This window comes from Thunnus albacares, chromosome 6, assembly GCF_914725855.1.
Source record: "Thunnus albacares chromosome 6, fThuAlb1.1, whole genome shotgun sequence".
NCBI lineage: Eukaryota > Metazoa > Chordata > Actinopteri > Scombriformes > Scombridae > Thunnus > Thunnus albacares.
Window position 1 is genome coordinate 137,501 of NC_058111.1, and position 20,000 is coordinate 157,500.

Sequence of the window (20,000 nt, forward strand, 5' to 3'; positions counted from 1 at the left end):
CATGTATGTAATTGGCCAACACAGCATGATGTCAGATTGCGTTTAGGCAGAAGTTGATCTTGATTCAACTTTTTGCCGGAAGGCTGCTGCGTTTTTTTGCTGAGCCCTATGCAGTCCCCACCCCCACAGCGTAAACGCACACCCCTCATTGGGAGGGCTGCAGTTTTCACACACTGCTGGATTTGGTCTGAACGCGGCTTTCGACACTACAGATAGGAGCAGAGCTGAGCACCACCTGGTGGTGAGCACGATAAACCAAAACAGGTAGTGAGGGTGAACTGAGAACATCTGACTGTCCACAAGGTCTTCAGCTCACAACTCCGGGGATCTTTTTCCTGCATCTTGGGGAAGCTAAGGACATGAAGTCTGAATAAACTGTCTGCAGAATTGTGGAAGCAGTCACTTGGAGCTGTAGCCAGAGGGTCTGTGGTGCTTGTCGTGGTGGTGAGGGAGTAATTTCAGGTGACTCCTAAAGAGGCAGACAGGTACCAGGAGGTCAGAAGGACTGCAGCTTCTGACGTCACTGAAGCACAAACTCAGGTTTAGAAGGAGTTCAGAGAGGTTCTGGTGAACCATGATTTAAGAGGAGGAAGGTGTATATTCTGCCCCATTGTTCAGACTTCAGCAGAGATAATTTTGTGTTTTGGGGTGTATTTTCTGCTCTGTGTTCAGACAGTGAGGAATGTAAACACTCTCCAAAGACCGACAAGCATCTCCGAGATTCTCAGGAAGCAGACAGCTGACTGTGTGTGTGTGTGTGTGTGTGTGTGTCAGATAACATCAGTGACAATCATGCTTCATTTTTTCTGACTCACACACTCTTTGAACAGTCTGAATGAGCACAGATGTGAAGCAGCTTCTGTTCATCAGATATGAATCAGACGATCACAGCTTTAAACTCTGCTCTCCATGAACCACCAACTTCTGCTGCAAAGTCCAAATCACAAATGTTTATAATGTACACCTTAAATTAAAACACGTGTTGATAACAACTTATAAAATGTGTTTATAATGAACGCCATATAAATGGTAAATAGGCTGCATTTATTTAGCACATTTCTAGTCTTTTGATCACTCAAATTGTTTTACAATGTAGGTCAACTATCACTCATTCACATCCATTCATATGTTGATGGTAAACGTCGCCATGCAAGGTGCCAACGTGCTCATCAAGACGTTCACACACACACTCACACACCAACCAGCGGGAGCACATTGGGGTTCAGTATCAGAATCTTCATATCAGGACTGGAGGAACTGGGGATTAAACCGCCAATCTTCTGATTACTGGACAACCTGCTCTACCTACTGAGCCAGAGACACGCTTATATAAAAAAGTACATGTGTTTAGAATGTATAATGTATATTAGAACACATGTGTTTACAATGTAACACACAGTGTTTATAATGTAAAACTTTTAGTAAAACATGAATGTTTATTATGTATGTCTTAAATTAAAACACATCTGTATATTTTTCATATATCCACTCTGTCAGTCTTTATATATCCTCACTAAATGCCACATAAATCCTACAACTAAAGGGAACCCAATTAAACAAATGAGACAAAAACATTATACTTATTAATTTATTTATTGAGGAAAATTATCTTATCAATGTTACATATTTGTGGGAGGCAGAAGTATGTGAACCCTTGCTTTCAGTAACTGGTGTGACCCCCTTTTGCAGCAATAACTTCAACCAAATGTTTCCAGTAACTGTTTATCAGCTCTGCACATCAGCTTGGAGGAATTTTAGCCCGTTCCTCCTCACAGAACAGTTTCAACTCAGGGATGTTGGTGGGCTTCTCAACATGAACTGTCTGCTTCAGGTCCTTCTACAGTATTTCATAGGATTAAGGTCAAGACTTTCTTCTGTTTTAACCGTTCTTTGGTAGAACGACTTGTCGTTTAGTGTCATTGTCTTACTGCATGACCCACTTTCTGTTGAGCTTCAGTTCACAGACGGATATCTTGACATTTTCCTGTAGAATTTGCTGGTACGACTCAGAACTCACAGCTCCTTCAATGATTGCAAGCTGTCCTGGTTCAGAGGCAGCAAAGCAGCCCAAACCATGATACCACCACCACCATGTTTCACAGATGGATTCAGGTTCTTACGCTGGAATGCAGTGTTTGCTCATCACCAAACATAACGCTTCTCATTCAAGCCGAAAAGTTTGATTTTGGTCTCATCCATCCACAGAACATTGTTCCAATCACCTTCTGGCTCCACGTGGTCTTCAGTGAACCATAGACGGCAGCAATGTTCTGTTTGGAGAGTAGTGGGTTTCTCCTTATAACTCTGCCATGAACACCATTGATGTTCAATGTTCTCCTGATGGTGGACTCATTAACATGGACTGTAGCCACTGCAAGAGAGACCTTTAGTTTCCTTGATGTTACCCTGGGGTCCCTCATGGCCTCCTGAACTATTACACACCTGCTCTTGGTGTGATCTTTGTTGTTAGACCACTCCTGGGGAGGGAAACAATGGTGTTGGATGTCTGTCTGACAGTCGACTGGTGGAGTCCAAACTCTTTAGAAATGGTTTTGTAACCTTTTCCAGCCTGGTGAGCATCAACAACTCTTCTTCTAAGGTCCTCAGAAATCTCCTTTGTTTGAGCCATGACACACTTCCACAAACCTGTGAAGCTCAGAGTTTGACAGTGAAGACCCAGATTTCTCTTCTTATAATAAGGCAGGGCCTCCCAGACTCACACTGGATTGTCATCCCATTGATTGAATCTCCCGACTGTAATTTCACCTTCAAATGTATTCATAATCCTAGAGGTTCACATACTTATGCCTCACACAAACATATAACATTGGATCATTTTCCTCAATAAATAAACAAACTAGTGTAAGGTTTTTGTCTCATTTGTTTGACTGAAGTCTCTTTATCTAGTTTTAGGAGTTGCAAGGAAATCTGATCACGTTTTAGGTCACATTTATGCAGAAATAGAGCAATTTCTAAAGAGTTCACAAACTTTCAAGTAGCACTATATATCCACACGAACTGTAACTCTTTATATATCCACACGAACTGTAACTCTTTATATATCCACACGAACTGTCACTTTTCATGTATAGACACTGACTGTCACTCTTTATAGATCTTCAGTATCTGAGTGTTTTTTGACACTGTGGGCCCCAGACGGAGAGTTTCCCAGCATGCAGCAGTGTTTGTGTTGCAGGCTACATTCCTGTGGCGTTGTGTAAACGGGGTTAGCAGTCAGGCGTGGCTATCAGCAGCAGGAATGTGGCTATCGCTCTATCTGCTGTCAGGACTAATGTTCTGTAGCTGTCTGCCCTCACAACAGCTCTGTGTCCTACATCTGTCCTCCATCTATCCTCCATCATCCCTCCATCTGCCCTCCATCTATACTCCATCAGCCCTCCATCTGCCCTCCATCTATACTCCATCATCCCTCCATCTGTCCTACATCTATCCTCCATCATCCTTCCATCTGTCCTTATCTATACTCTATCATCCCTCCATCTGTCCTCCATCTATACTCCATCTATCCTCAATCATCCCTCCAATTGTCCTCCATGTATCTTTCATTTATACTCCATCTGTCCTCCATCATCCCTCCTTCTGTCCTCCATATATCCCCCATCATCCCTCCATCTGCCCCTCATCAGTACATCTCAATCTTAAACACAAAACACCAGAGTTTAACTGTGAACGTGTGAGCTGTGAGTTGAGTCCGGCTCAAAGTTTCACAGCTCGTCATATTACATGCAGACAAACAAACATACAAACCCTGTTTTCATGCTTTTGTTTTGAGATTGAAGAAGTTTTCCTGTTGGGTGAATAAGAAATGATGTTCACTAGACTTAAAATCCCTCAAGAGCATAATTGACCCTATAATTAAGACTGTGATAACCAGGATCAATAACTCTGTTAACCTACCATGATCAATAATTGTGATCACCACGATCAATAACTGCGATCACCAGTATCAATAACTGTGACAGGATAAATAAGGATCAGCAGTGCTGGATGTTTGCATGAATAAGGCAAACATGTCTGGTTTATCGACCATGATATCGAGGATGCAACATAACAAACATGGCAGCAGTGACACTAACCAGAACTAACAGGACACCAGCAAGTAACAGCAAATATATTCAGCAACGGATATGACAACCATATATCAGTTATTATAGCCAAACAAATATACACACTGTGAAACAGAAAACTGAGGTCACAACATAGAAGACATACTTGATATATTGACTTGAACACCTGATTGACAGCTCTTAGTACACTTATGAATTAACCTGAACAATGTGCTTATGTATATTTAACTGACAAGTGAATTCAGTCTCTGTATTTGGGATTTAGCTTGCTAGCATAACCTGAGCGTGTCTTGTAGAGACTTTCAGTGAAGTGTTTGAGGGTAGGTTTGCCAGAGGCACCTCAACCTGGAACTGCTCAGTGTCCATCATTTCCTGTCTATCTCTTGTGAGAGTGTTATATTATTTTGACCAAAGTCCAGTATCCTGGTGGTCAGTGTCACTTACATTGAGCTGTGCTAGGGCAGGCTCGACTACAGACAAAATGTTTTGGTGATTTCTCCTGTACAGATTTCCTTGAATGAGATAAGATCTGGGCTCCTTGCAAATCTCCTTTCTCATCCAGTTTTAACCTTGTGGGGTCTGCAACCTGACAACCTGCCCTTCCATCAGAGGCTGAAGTGGACGGCTTGATCTGTCATAGCACAACTTTTGCGACAGTCTCTTATTGTGACGCTGGGCTTTTACCTCCGATGGTCTACGCGTACAGTGGTTCAAGCAGCTTCCTTGAGATCGGGGGAGTACTATGTGTTTGCCTTGATATTAGTCTCTGTGCAGGAGATCTTAGCCTTGTGTCACGTGGCACATTTCTGAGATTTAGAGGTTGAGAAAAACATCAGTTCTGTCTCTGTGCGATTTCTCCTTGAGTTGCTTGGCACTGCAGACAGCTTTTTCAGCTAACCCATTAGATTGGGGATACTCTGGGTTGCTGGTAACATGAGTGAAGTAACACTGTGCGGCAAAGTCTTTAAAGCGCTGGCTTGAAAACTGTCTGGCGCTGTCTGGGGGTGTGTGGTGCTCCATGAACTGAAAAGTGTCTGATTGAGATGAGTGTTACTGAGGTAGCGTCATGAAGCAGGTAAAACCAGCCTGAATATGAGTCCACTAGCACTAAGTACTATTGACTGCACTATTCAAAGATGTCTGTTGCCACAGTCGGCCAAAGCAGGTCTGGAATTGAATGTAGCTGAGGGATTCTTTCTGCTGGTGTGATTTTGTGCTGTTACACACAGTGCATAACTGTATCTCTTTGTTGATGTTGTCTGTTAATGTAGGCCAGAAATCTCTATATAATATGCCTCTTGCTCTCTGTTTAGTAGCTTCTGCAACAAAATGCCCTCTGTGCATGATGCTGATGTACTCCTTTTGTAGTCTTCAATAGTTAGTTCATCTCTGAAAGGAATATAAGGATGAATGGCATGTGGAAGATTATGCTGTTTGCTGGGCAATTCATGTCTGATGATAGTGCTGAGTGTCTGCAGGCTTTTGTCAGTTTCTGTGTGTCTCCTTAACTCTTTAAAGAGAGAAGAGGACATGTAGTTGACTGTCTTCACATCAAAACCGTCCTCCTCATCAGCTTGCTGAACTGTGGGAGCTTGAGACAGAGTGTCAGGTGCATTTGTTTTCCACTTTTGTACATGAGAGTGATACTGTTATTATCAAGTCTTAACATCATCCTTTGTAGTCTTGCCAGTGCTGCGTGTATGGGCTTTTTCAGTATGGTATATATAATCATTGAATTTTGAACATGCAAACAACGTAGCCCGTTTTGGATTTGAGCATATCTGGTTTCTGTCTCAGTTAGTGTCCATGAGGATTTTGCTGCTGTTCATGCCAAGTCCCTTCAGTGTCTTTGTGTGTGAGTTGTCACAGTGGAGCCGTCAGCTGACTTTAGTTTGGAATGAAATTTCCAAGGTAGTTGACCATCTCTAGAAATCTTTGCAGAGCTGGGACGTCTGCTGGCACTGGCATTTCACTATTGCTTTTGCTTTGGTGGGGTTGGCTTTGAGGCCTTCACTTGTGGCCTGGTTCAGCCAGAACCTGCACTTGAGAGCATTAAGTTCACCTCTGGCATGACTGAGCACTTTTCTCAAGTTGGCATAATGTTCTTCAACATTTTTACCTCCGATGATTATGTCATCAATTATGATGGCATCTGTAGAAACCCGTAGCAACCAAAAGAAGTGCTAAATGTGGTCAGCATCAATGATGTGTGGTCACATGAAATCTGCCAAAAAGAGTTCTTTGCATCTAAGATGGAAAACACAGTTGCATTTGACAGCTGTGCAGCCACTTCCTCCACAGTACACGTAGGGTGATGTTGCCTTTTCAAAGCAGTGTTTAGGTCTCTTTAATTGATACAGACGCTGATTTCCTGTTTGTCCTTTTTGTTAGTGACAACCATAGATGACACCCAGAGACAGGAGTGATGACACCCAATTCCTGCATCCTGTCCAGCTCAGATTTGACTCTGTCTTTCATAGCCACAGGAACGCCATATGCAGGACAAACAACAGGTCTCACATCTGGGTGATGTATCATGGAATAGGTTACGGGTACCTTTCCAAGCTCATCAGTGAAGAGAATGCTGTATTCTGTTTGAATTTGATGGGACAGATCATCATCAGTGGGGCTTAACTGGTAAACGTCTTTACTGAATGAGACAAGTCCAATTTGCCTGCATGCATGTAACTAAGCAGTGGCAGAACATCTTGAACAATGTATAATGGCAACGTGTATGGCTGTCCCTTTGGTGGCACTGCAACTTAATCATACCAAGAGTTTTGATTTTACTGCCCCCGAACGCAACAAGGTTTGTGAATTTAATGCATGCTCTTATTTGTTCTTCATTTTTTACTTGCTCAAATACCCTTTTCAACAAAACATTGCACTTGTCAACTTTCATTTCAACTGGAGTGCCATTAATTTGCACTTTGACAAAAGCTTCATCATTTTCTTCTATCTGTGCATCAGTTGAATCAACACTCATTTGCAGTGTTATTCCATTTCATCTGTCCTAGGTCTCTGCCCGTTGTAGGACTGTTGTTTGGACTTGGAGCAACGTTTTTAAAATGATTCCTTTTTTTGCAGGCATGGCACTCTTGACCAAAAGCTGGGCATTTGTCTCTCTTAGCTGCATGACTACCTCCACAGTTGTGCAGTTGGCAATGCACTGCATCCCATTTTTTTTTTTCTTTTTTCTGTTTTCCATTTTTATCTCATGCTTTTGTTTTCTCATGAACCTAGCCTGGACTGCATCAACATTTGTCACTGAGTGCTGCAGAGAAGCCAGTGTTTTGTTGTGTTCCTCAGTCATCTCATGGATTTGTCACATGGAGATAGCCTTAGCTAATGTCAAATCACTATCACGCAGGAGAACCTTTCTCAAATTGTCATTATTAATGCCACATACCAGTCTATCTCCAATAAACTCCTCGTAGAGATCTCCAAAATTGCAGCTTTTTGCTTAGATCCTTAAATCACTGACATATGATTCAATTGTCTCACCAGTCCTCTGCTGACGTGTGTTGAACTTGTGTCTTTCCATAGTAACATTGGTTTGAGGGTTGCATATTTCTTGAAATTTTCTCTTGAGGCATTCAGGATTCTCTTTGGATTCCATGGGAAAGAGGATGTGCCCTCCCTGGCCAGGCTCTTTCATTTCTCCTGTGCACACAAAAGGCTGATCACTTTTAGTGGCCTCTGGTCCCGCCAGATTGAGGAGAATGTATGCTTGTGCACAGGCTGGCTTGTCAGATTGCGTCGCTGCGATGAAAATGTCATGAACATGAAAAACCTGGTTATTCATGTTTACATGATTCTAACAGGATGCAGGTCTCTAATCATCTATGTGCATCTCAGCCAACAGAGGATGATGAGGAACCAGGATCAGGGGTTTACAGGCCTCAATGTCCTGGTTTCTATCAGACTACTCCAGGTAGCAGATCCAGGTTTCTCAACACCAGGATCAGGTGCAACACAAAAGCAGGATCCTCTGAAAAATTGATAACCAGGATCCTATGAAACAGTTTTATAGGCTGACAGCATTCAGCTTTCTGCTCCTCACAGGTTAGTATTGTAGTTTAAATAAGAACCTGCTGATCTGTGTAGAGCATGAAATGTTTAAGAAATGCTGCATTTATTCCCTTTTAATCTTTCATACTTCACATTGCTGTTAATATACAGTTAATAAGTGAGATGTTACTTAGGCTGCAGCTGTTAATGTTTAGTTTGGTTTACTGAGTTCATAGCTCATGTTTATACACAACCAGGCACTAATTGACAGGTGCCGACAGGTGATCTGACAACATTTTATAATAACTCTTAAGGCTCTAGAGAGCAATTTCCAAAGACTTGGGTTCAATACTCATGCACATGTAAATACATTTGGTTCAAAGCCGTCCACAGGAAGGCAAAATAAAGGAACTCACCCCATGAACTGCTGGTGAAGCTGTCAAGAGCACCAGGACACACCTGAGGGGAAACAGACAGGTGAGTCAGTGTAGACATCCCCACCAATTACTGATCACTGATCAATCAGCTGAGTTTAGATCCTGCAGGGTGAAAGGTTCTAACAGCTATTCTACGTGTTTACATGTTGATTTGTTGTTTTAATGTGTTCTCAAGCTGGGTCATCCTAACCTTTATTTACTACATGTTTAATTGTTTATTACATATTTATGTATTATTACATATGTTTATTTGTTCACTGTATAACACTTGTTTGTTTATTACATGTGTTTATGTATTTATTACATGTGTCTATTACATGTTTGTCTGTTTATTTGTATGTTTGTTATTTGTTAGTTTGTTGTCCATTTGTTTGTCTGTTTGTTTGTTTATCTGTTGGTTGGTTTGTTTGTGTTTATTTGTCTGTTTGTTTACCAGAGCCAGGTGTTGCTCCAGGGCGCGTAGCAGGATGTCAGCAGCATCTTGTCCACTGCTCAGAGGAAGTCCCGCCCACGCTATCTGACTCCGCCTCCAGCTGGTTCTCAGCCAATGATGACGCTGCGCTGCTGCGACGCTGCTCGTCCTCCTGCAGAGGAAACAAAGAAATACTAATATATCAGAGTTCATGACAGTTTGTCCTGAAGGGGGCGCTACAGCAAACACTAATTCATCCTTTGAGTAGTCATTAAAATCATCACGGTTCTGTCTGTCTAACATGATGTCATAAACAAACAAACAAACAAACAAGTATTTTGGCTGATAATCAGAAATCTTTTAACATCTATTAACATGTTTCTAACTGACTTCATTTAATGAGTGTTAGGTATTGTAATGTAATATTATATGATATACTATAATATAATATAACATACTATAATGTAATTAAGCAATATTACATGAGAGGGTATGCTTTACCGTCATTGCTGGCACAACAGTGATGTGGTCAGGAACGAGACGCTTGCGCCAAGTTCTGTAAGCATCACTGAAGTGTAAGCACCCCCTCGAGTGTGATATTGCGATTATACAACATTTACCAACAAAATAAAAGATATAAACAAAATGTATTCATATTGCGAATTTCCATGGAAATACATGGGGTATGACTAAAACCTGGAAAACAATCACTCACGTCAGTAGAATCCTATGTAATGAAGCCTAGTTTACTACTCCAGCAAGTAGACCGATCCTTATAAACGACCTAGCAACAGAGACAATTTCTAGTCCCTGTTGACTCAGCTAGCCAACTTCAGCTAATGCTTTCTAGGGATCATGGGATTCCCCAAACTGAATAAATATATAAACAAAAGAACTGCTTTGCTAGCTCAATCTTGTTGTAACTAAGATGTCTGCTGAAAAAATAAATTTTCCATGGACAGATTTAACTAGTACATCCGCAAACTTCACATACAGTTTTCAGCTAGTAGTGCCGTAGCACAACACAACACATGGAGGATGCTGGAGTGGAAGCTGAGATAAACTCTCATCTGAAGGGAAAATGAAAGTTTTTCTGTGAATGGGGGTGCCAGGTAACGATGAAGAGTGAAGGAGGGTTCAGGTTTTGTATGTGTGTGTGTGAGTGTAACTTGTCCCACAGTTTCAGAGTTCAATCCACTCAGTAAAGGGTCCGTTTTGTTTTCCCTATAACCCCTAATCAGTTCAGTCCAATCCAGTTTCACAAACATAAAAGAAAGACAACTCAAAACTCTGCTCCGGGTTTTCACCGCAGATCTCCCCACAAAACAAAACAAACAAAAGACACTGGCAAAGCAACACAGTACATAAAATAACGGCAGCAGAAACGTCAGATAGGTCGGACCACCATGTTTAATTATATATCTTCAAACGTTACAGTTACGGCTGAAAATGACAACAGAAAAAAACAAGTTTGCCAAGTTCACATATCTCCGCAATTCACATCAACCACCAGTCGTCTACCCAGAAAGGACCGTTGTTGTCAGTGCGACGTCACGGTCTGTAGGTCTAATGAATGGCGGAGTAATATTTCTAGCGATGAGGCTTTTTCATTTGAGCGTGGCTAGGTGTGCTGTCATGCTGATTTGAGCACGTTCTAAATGTCTAGTTGACCAATCAGATTGCTTGGTCAGAGCCACGTGTTGTATAATATAGTATAGTATAGTATAATCTAATCTAATCTAATCTAATCTAATCTAATCTAATCTAATCTACTATATTGCATTATATGAAACGCGGTGGCTGTGGTTCAGGAGGTGGAGCGGGTCATCTACTAATCAGAAGGCCAGCGGTTCGATCCCTGGCTCCTCCAGTCTGCATGTTGAAGTGTCCTTGAGCAAGATGCTGAAGCCCACATTGCTCCCGAAGGCTGCGCCATCAGTGTGCAAATGAGTGTCTGCTAGCTGCTTTACCTTAGCAGTTTAGCTTAGCAATTAGCAATGGTTTCTCTCTCTCGCTCTCACTCTCTCTCTGTCTCTTGCTTTGTGTGTCATATGTTTAGCTATTCCTCTGCCTCCTTTAGTGACAATGTTACATGTAATAAATGTACTTTACACTATATTTTTAGTGTTGATGTTAACATGTTAACAGAGATCTAGTTTATATTTGACCTGTGAGAGTGAATGGTGATGAATGTGAGACGAGCGCAGGCTGTGCCTGACTTGTGCCCATTAAAACGTGGTCATGTAGTTCATCTGTACTTGTACATAGTGAGAGCAGGCTCAGGTCCAGGGAGCGGCTCCTGTGCTACAGGCCCGTTCATACCTGGTTCAAGGCTTCATTATTTTTTTAATTGCTGTATTGTATATGATCAATCTGTCTTCCATGTAATAAATGTACTTTATTACATGGAAGAATCTCACGGCAAGATAGTGTTAAAACATATAGGAAGGCCCTCTGTAATGCCAGAGCCGCCTATTACTCAGCATTAATAGAAGAGAATAAAAACTGCCCTAGGTTCCTTTTCAGCACTTTGGCTGACAAAGAGTCATAACTCTACTGATCCATGTATTCCTATAGCTCTCAGTAGTAACGACTTTATGAGCTTCTTTAATGATAAAATTCTAACTATTAGAGACAAAATTAACCACCTCCTGCCCTCAACAGGCACCGTTCTCTCCCCAAACACAGGAACCTTAGAAACAGCTGTAAATCCTGACATATATTTGGACTGTTTTTCTCCAGTAGACTTGTCTGAACTAACTTCAATGATTTGTTCATCTAAACCATCAACCTGTCTCTTAGACCCCATCCCAACTAGGCTGCTTAAGGAAGCCTTACCCTTAGTGAGCACTTCTTTACTAGATATGATCAATCTGTCTTTAGTAACAGGCTATGTACCACAGTCCTTTAAAGTAGCTGTAATTAAACCTCTTCTTAAGAAGCCTACTCTTGATTCAGGTGTTTTAGCCAATTATAGACCTATATCTAACCTTCCATTTCTCTCTAAGATCCTTGAGAAAGCAGTCTCTAATCAGTTATGTGACTTTCTACATAACAATAGTTTATTTGAGGATTTTCAGTCAGGATTTAGAGGCATCATAGCACAGAGACAGCACTGGTGAAAGTCACTAATGACCTCCTAACTGCATCGGACAAAGGATTTGTCTCTATACTTGTCCTGTTAGATCTTAGTGCTGCATTTGACACAATTGACCATCAAATCCTTTTGCAGAGACTGGAACATTTAATTGGCATTAAAGGAACTGCATTAAGCTGGTTTAAGTCTTATTTATCAGACCGATTTCAGTTTGTACATGTTAATGATGAATCCTCCGTGAAGGCAAAAGTTAGACACGGAGTTCCACAAGGTTCTGTACTTGGACCAATTCTATTCACCTTATATATGCTTCCTTTAGGTAATATTATTAGGAAACACTCCATAAATTTCCATTGTTATGCAGATGATACTCAATTATATTTATCAGTGAAGCCTGATGAAACCAATCAGTTAAACAAACTCCAAGCATGCCTTAACGACATAAAGACCTGGATGACCTGCAATTTTCTGCTACTAAACTCAGATAAAACTGAAGTTATTGTGTTTGGCCCTAAACACCTTAGAAACACATTATCTAATGATAAAGCTACTCTGGATGGCATTACCCTGGCCTCCAGCACCACCGTAAGGAATCTGGGAGTTATCTTTGATCAGGATATGTCCTTTAACTCCCACATAAATCAAATTTCAAGGACTGCCTTTTTTCACTTACGTAATATCACAAAAATCAGGCACATCCTGTCCCTAAAAGATGCAGAAAAACTAGTTCACGCATTTGTTACTTCTAGGCTGGATTATTGTAATTCCTTATTATCAGGCTGCTCTAACAAGTCTCTAAAGACTCTCCAGCTGGTCCAGAATGCAGCTGCACGTGTTCTGACTAAAACTAGAAAAAGAGACCACATTTCTCCCATTTTAGCTTCGCTGCATTGGCTTCCTGTAAAATCTAGAATAGAATTTAAAATCCTTCTCCTAACTTACAAAGCCCTTAATGGTCAGACACCATCATATCTTGAAGAGCTCATAATACCGTATTATCCCACTAGAACACTGCACTCCCAGTATGCAGCTTACTGGTGGTCCCTACAGTCTTTAAAAGTAGAATGGGAGGCAGAGCCTTCAGCTATCAGGCTCCTCTCCTGTGGAACCATCTTCCAGATTGGGTCCGGGGTGCAGACACCCTCTCTATGTTTAAGAGTAGGCTTAAAACTTTCCTTTTTGATAAAGCTTATAGTTAGGGCCGACCAGACTCGCCTTGGATCAGCCCTTAGTTATGCTGCTATAGGCCTAGACTGCTGGGAGACTTCCCATGATGCACTGGGCTCCTCTCTCCTCCTCCTCCTCTCCATCTGTATGCATTCATGTAACATCAATGCATGTCAATAACTTTGCTTCTTCCCCGGAGTTTTTGTGCTTTCATCTCGCAGGAAACCCCAGGGGCCGCGTTTAGTGAGGATGTCCCTCCTGCTGTTGCTGCTGTTTGTTGTTGCTAGTCATGTATGTTGTTGTTGTTGTTGCTGTTGTTGTTCTGCTTCTCTGTCCCCCCTCCCTTCTTTCTCTCTCAACCCAACCGGTCAAAGCAGATGGCGCCTACCTCTGCTTGAGGTTTCTACCCGTTAAAGGGGAGTTTTTCCTTACTGCTGTCGCCAAGTGTGGCTCATGGGGGAATTATTGGGTCTCTGTAAATTAAAGAGTTCAGTCTAGATTCTTGTGATTTGGCACTATATAAATAAAATTGAGTTGAATTAATTTACCTTTCTTTTTTCCTCTCTTTGCCTCTCTGCTCCATCCTTCCTCTTTTTTCCACCATCCATCTTGCTGCTAAGTCATTTAGCCTCTAAATGCACTTGCTGCCATACGAGATGTGTAACTGCCAACTAACGTTACTCTTTCTGTCTCTCTGTCTCGACTTGCTCTCTACTTCCAACGTGCCTGGCTGTCACAGTGCACAGAGCAGTGTTGCGTTCAGGGTCAAGAAAAAAAAAATCTGCGGCCTGCGACGGGCTCGCTGGGCCATTTAGCAGGAAAAGTCCCAATGCATCATCATAAGCATCCAACTAACTTTATCCCAACATGGATCTGTGTTTGGGGGCGTTATGGAACCCGATGGCCAGGCCCGAGCCCAGTCACTAGAGGGCTTTCTAGTTTTCACCATTTCTTATGTGTGTGCCAATTTTCGTGAGTTTTTGAGCATTGCAAGCCCCCAAAAAAACAATGGCGACGGAGAATAATAACAAAAACATATAGGTTCCTCGTCCTTCCTGCCAGGGATCATTGGCACTTCTTCTCGGGCCTTAATAATAAATATGATATGATATGATATGATGTTTTTTCCATTTTGATTTTATTATAGATTGTCCATTACAGACAGTATGATAAAAACAAGGACATGGCTATTGCACAGACAAGACAAACCAGTGGAGGGAGGGGGAGGGTTAGAGTGTTAAATTATTTTATGCATGTGTTTCCAAGCGCGACACAAATGTCTTTGCTAGTTTAAAACCAACGCAGTTGACGTTTTCCTGTCCAGCGCCCACATTGTTTAAATAGCAAATGTACTTGCGCCCATCAGAGTGCCCATAGTCTTAAAATGAGATGTGGTCAGGCACATTGTTGGCGCATTGCTATCTTGAGGCAGTGGAAAGCGGATGCACGATTGAACAACAAAAACCTGGTCTGAAGTCAATGGCGCAGCGTTTCACTGTTATTTTAAGGTGCATTATCAAGACAATAATATGCAGCTACACAGGCGGCTGCACAACACGCCGAACTCTGCTTGTTACACACACGGATGCGCGGCAGCGCACAGACATGCAAACCCTTACAAATAAGATGATTACAATGTGAAAAATTATTATTGTGTACATTAACATATTTTAAAAAAATACATGTCATAATGCTTAGTTCTAATATTTATCAGAATAAACTAATCACAGTAATGACGGATGAAAACACGGAGGTGTTAAAACAGACCCGTCAGGTTGAGGATGTCTGTCAAGACCCAGCAAACAGATATGAACAACGTGTCAGACACAGATTGACTTTACTGCTACATCAATACATGAGGAAAGAAATGAGATGAAAACAATGATTAAACTAAAGAAGGAAATAAATCTTGAAAGCTTCTATCTGATACCAGCAGCAGGATCAGCACCTGATCAAGTCCTGATAACTGTGTATGATGATTTTTTACATGATTAAAATTAATGATTTAATTTCTGAACAATATTTAACAAATATTCTTTAACATTTTGAGAGTACAGTGATCAGGTTTCCATACTTTCAACAATTAAAACCCTGCTGATTTGACCTGTTACGCCATGACTGAACAAAACGATTTTAAAGAAACCAAATAAACCTTTTCAAAAACTGAAAGAAAATACATTCGCAACCAATTAATGAACAGGATCTTAAACTGGTGGTCTGGGGCCACTGGAGGGTCCAGGAGCAGCAGTGTGCTCGTTATGGATCGTGCGCTTTCACTTTGTGCACGAGCAGATCCGTTTCCTCTGCAGAGAAGCGTCCGTTCTTACTACTTGGCAAATGCACCATTATAATAGGAATCCGCCAAGGTGCAAGCGCACCTGGCTTTTAAGGGGAATGGGAGACGACACTCTAATTGGTTTATTGCATGTTACGCCAAAAACACACCCATGATTACTAAGAGACTAAGGACAACCCTTTTGAACCATGCGCCTGGTGCTGTGAACATTTTTTCCCGCCGTTAAACTAGCAAAAGTGGATTTGGACACACCTGAAATGCACTTGCACCATGCGCTTTAGATCATTAAAATAGGGCCCACAGTGTGCCCATAGGAACACATGCATGCGCATGACATTACAGCAACACATGCTTTGCTCCAACATATAAATATACTTTAAAAAAAAAATCACATTACAGGGAGAGGAAAAATGGTTGAGACCAGGAATGAATATTATGAGTCCAACAATAACATTGTTAAATTACAAAGAGAAGAGGGCAAGATGTTGTGAGTCCAGGAATGACCTTATTGTTTCCCATATGCCATTCGCTCCCCTATCAAGATATAACAGGGATGATGCAGCTTCTTCCATACTTATAAGGTTTAGAAAGTCCTCCAGCCATTTATTTAAGTTAAAACAATTGGCCTTCCTAACTTTCCAGTTCATGAGAATTATGCGTTTTGTTGCAAGGCATGCTAATGCTACAATGTGCAAATGTAGAATCGATGCCATTGGGCTGATTGTGCAGCAAGAATGTAGATGGAAATAGTTACATCCATGTTCAGGATCTTTGAAAGTATGACCCTGACTACATCCCAGAGGGCCTTCACAGCTGGACAGAACCATAGAGAGTGCACCCACAACCATGCTAGCACAAGAATGACAGGGTTTGAGCCATCCTTTTATGTCTAGAGGGGGTGATGTATGCTCTGTGCAGTATTTTCAATTGTTTTACTCTAAATCTTACACATTTGGACATTGATTCTGAGTTCTTCCAAATTCTGTCCCACTCAGCTGGGGTGAGTGAGATACTCAGGTTTTGCTCCCACAGTTTTGTTATCATTTCTGAAAATGTAATTATGGTATAGACCTCCACAATTTGACCTGTCTGATGACCTTGCATGGGTATGATGATCAATGGGTTAGTGCCTGCTGACCCTAACCCTACCCAGGGTACCTATTCTATCAATGGATTAGTCAACCTTGCAATAGCTTTGGGACAATACCATAATGATGCTAGAGAAATAGATTTGTTATGCTCTGTGATTATCTGTACCTCCATAACTCCATCAATAGAGATACAGGTCAGGCACATCCAGTCCACCTTTGCTCCTCAGCATAGATATCTTCTTATGATTTATTCTAGGTTTTTTATCTTTCCATAGAAATTGAGAGAACGTAGTATTTATTTCTTAAAACCAATATTGAGGGATTTGAAGAGGAATGGAGTATATGATGTAAGCGGATCTTGGGAGGACATTCATTTTTAGTATATCAAGTATATCTAGTATATTTGTCCATCTTCTCAAATCATCCCTAATGGTTCTTAGTAAACCTGGACCAGTGGATTAGAAGATCTTGTTTATTGGTGTTCTGATATTTATGCGTAAATATTTCATTCCTTCAGGTTTCCAGACAAAAGGGGCGGAGCCTAAATGAACAGAACGCGTAAAAATATTTAGCGGGATGGCTTCACTTTTATTCAATTTTATTTTATAACCTGAAAATGAGCTAAATGAATTGATTATCTCTAACATGTTGGGTGTGGAGGTCAGTGGATCAGATAAAGTCAATAGAATATCATCAGCGTATGAGTTAATTTTGAACTGACGCTCACCCATTGAGATAGCCATTATTTCTCGATTTTCACGAATAGCACAGGCTAAGGGCTCAAAAGCTAAAATAAATATGAAAGGGGATACTGGGCACCACTGCCGTGTCCTCCCATATAGATGGAGAGGATCAGAAAGAATGTTGTTGCTTCTGACTGAGGAGACTGGTTCATGGTAGAGTGCTCCAAACCATTTCATACAGAGGGGACCAAATTCAAATTTTGCTAAAATATTAAATTAATATGGCCGTTCAATCCTGTCAAAGGTTTTCTCGGCATCCAGCAATATTTCGATCGCAGGACTGAACATTACCTGAAGCAGTCTCCTCATGTTATTAGCTGACCCACCTGGTCCAGATTCACTAGAGATGGAATAACTTTCTCATACTTTATAATTGTTGTTTAGGAGACTTAAAGGTTGGAAAGTGCTCATCAGCTGGTGGTCTGTCCAAGGTTTTGGAAGAAGACATATTGTGGCGGTATGCACTGTCAAGGGCATTGACTGATTTTCATAGTACAACTTAACCAAGAATAGAGACAACACATCCAGAAAGCATTTAAAAATCGATGAGTTTCCAACTCATCCTTCTGAGTTACACTAATACAGGAAGTGGGACATTCTTCAAGAAATGACCCAAGCTATGCTCTTGTATTGTGCACTCAGCTTGATATAAACTGGAATAAAATTCTTGAAATGCATGGTTAATTAACTTAATACAATGTAATATATAATAGTATAAAGTAATATAATATAAAATAATACAATATAATATAATATACAGTAATATAGTATATTATAAATGTAATATAATACCGTATAATGTAATGTAACGTAATGTAATATAATGTATGTGTGTATTCATGTTACAGGATTGAACTCCCCGTTAACGACAGCAGTAGAAAGTAACTGAGTACATTTACTCCAGTAATGTAAGTAAGATTCAAGAACAAGTACTTGCACTTTGCTCAAGTACTTTAATTTCAAGCTACTTTCTTCTTCAACTGCGCAACATTTATCTGACGCTTCACTTTGAAAATCACATACAACGTGTTTATAAATGAAGAAGCATATTTAAATATCAGCCATCAGTTAGAATAAAGCGCCGTGTCAAAATGAGAACTTTTACATCATGAAAGCAGGATTTCTACTTGAAGCGGAGAATTTTTACACAGTGGTACTTTAAGGGAAGTCAAAGATCGCAGTACTGGTTGATGTATAAAGTGAGTATAAAGAACACACATTAAAGTTTTCTGACCAAAGACACAAAGTTTACTGAACTTTCCCAGCTGAACTGTTCATGCACATACTGCAGTGCTGCAGTAGCAGCTGAGTAAAAGTATTCCGTTACTTCCTCCGCAGCTTCATCAGCGGATCATTAACGTTAATTAACAGCTGACGTCAGACTCCTGACAGGTAGCCTAATTAACGGATCACTATCAACTGGTTGCAGGTTAATGATCAGCTGATTAGAGGTTAATGATCAGCTGATCAGGATCAATCAGCGCTTGTTTAGCAGCAGCTGCTGCTAATTGATCCGTCAAACAGCTCAGGTGAGTCAAAGACAGGTGTCTTACCTGAAGGTCTCGCGCTCCGTCTGAAGCGTCACTCGGTCTTCATATCAGAAGAAACACTGAGAAAGTCTATCCGCTTATCAGTCCGCAGCCCCGCAGCTCCGCGCAGCTCACCGCTCTGCTCACCTGTGAAGCCGCAGCAAACACCTGCAGCCTGCACTTCCGGTCCGCAGACTCCGCGTTCCAAAATAAAAGATTCAGCAATATGTGTAAATGTATATATTTATATATGGCGGGAATCGCTGTAATGTGGGACACCTAAGTTCCAGTGGGTGTGGGTCTTCCTAAAACAAATGAGAGTCAATAAAACTATGGGTTAACACAAGCTTTGATGTCATGTGATCAAAATCACATGACTTCCCAAATATCCAATCATAGATTATGGTGGCGCAGTCTTCAAACAGGAAGCACCCATGTGAGGAGAGTGTTTAGATGGGTATAAATTTGTTATCGATCAAACAATCCTGCTAGTTTTTTATCAGGATGTGTTTATGATATGTTTGTTCATCAAAAAATAATGTAATATGCTGTAAATATGCTTTATATCTGTTATTTCAATCTGATTCTCCATCGTCCCACTTTAGGAAATATGGTTTGTAAAGTGGGACAGTATGATCTGCCTAATGTGGGACAGGTCAGGGACTCATGTGGGGGGGCATGGATTGTGCAATAGCAATGGTTATTTACAGGGTTTTAGTCTTCCAATGCATTGTGTTAGATATTTAAGGTGAAGAGCGATTGATTGTGATTGTGGCTGCATCTCTGTTAAAATGGTTTGAGTTGTTTTGTGGTTGTATGTATGTGTGCATGAAGGTTTTATGTGTTTCCTCGAGGTTTGAAGTTTTGTCTTCAAATATGTCTTTTAGAGTTGTATGTGTTCCCTGTATTGTGAAGTTTGACATTTTAACTTCACAGCAGGTTCATGAATGTTTAGCTGTGCATTTAATTCTGCTTTCTCTGCATGTGAGTGTGATATCTGCATTTTCTCTTTTGGTTTGATTTGGACACATCCTGGAGATTTCAGAGTGATACCGCTGATGTAACATTAAATATTTTTATATGTGTATGAATTGATGTATATGATGTAAGGTTATATATTTCTATATGT

The 20,000-nt window shown here is 40.9% G+C and overlaps 1 protein-coding gene across 1 annotated transcript in view; it reads right to left on the bottom strand.

The window, feature by feature from the left end:
* col4a4 (collagen, type IV, alpha 4) overlaps positions 1-19,007 on the bottom strand; it is an 88,522-nt gene extending 69,515 nt beyond the window's left edge. The window contains exons 1-3 of the mRNA XM_044353777.1: positions 18,896-19,007; positions 8,970-9,120; positions 8,516-8,558 (exon numbers count right to left, since the gene is read on the bottom strand). Of these exons, the coding sequence (XP_044209712.1) occupies positions 8,516-8,558; positions 8,970-9,016 (90 nt within the window). The 5' untranslated portion in view covers positions 9,017-9,120; positions 18,896-19,007. The remainder of the gene's footprint in view (positions 1-8,515; positions 8,559-8,969; positions 9,121-18,895) is intronic.
* Between the last annotated feature and the right edge of the window lie 993 nt (positions 19,008-20,000).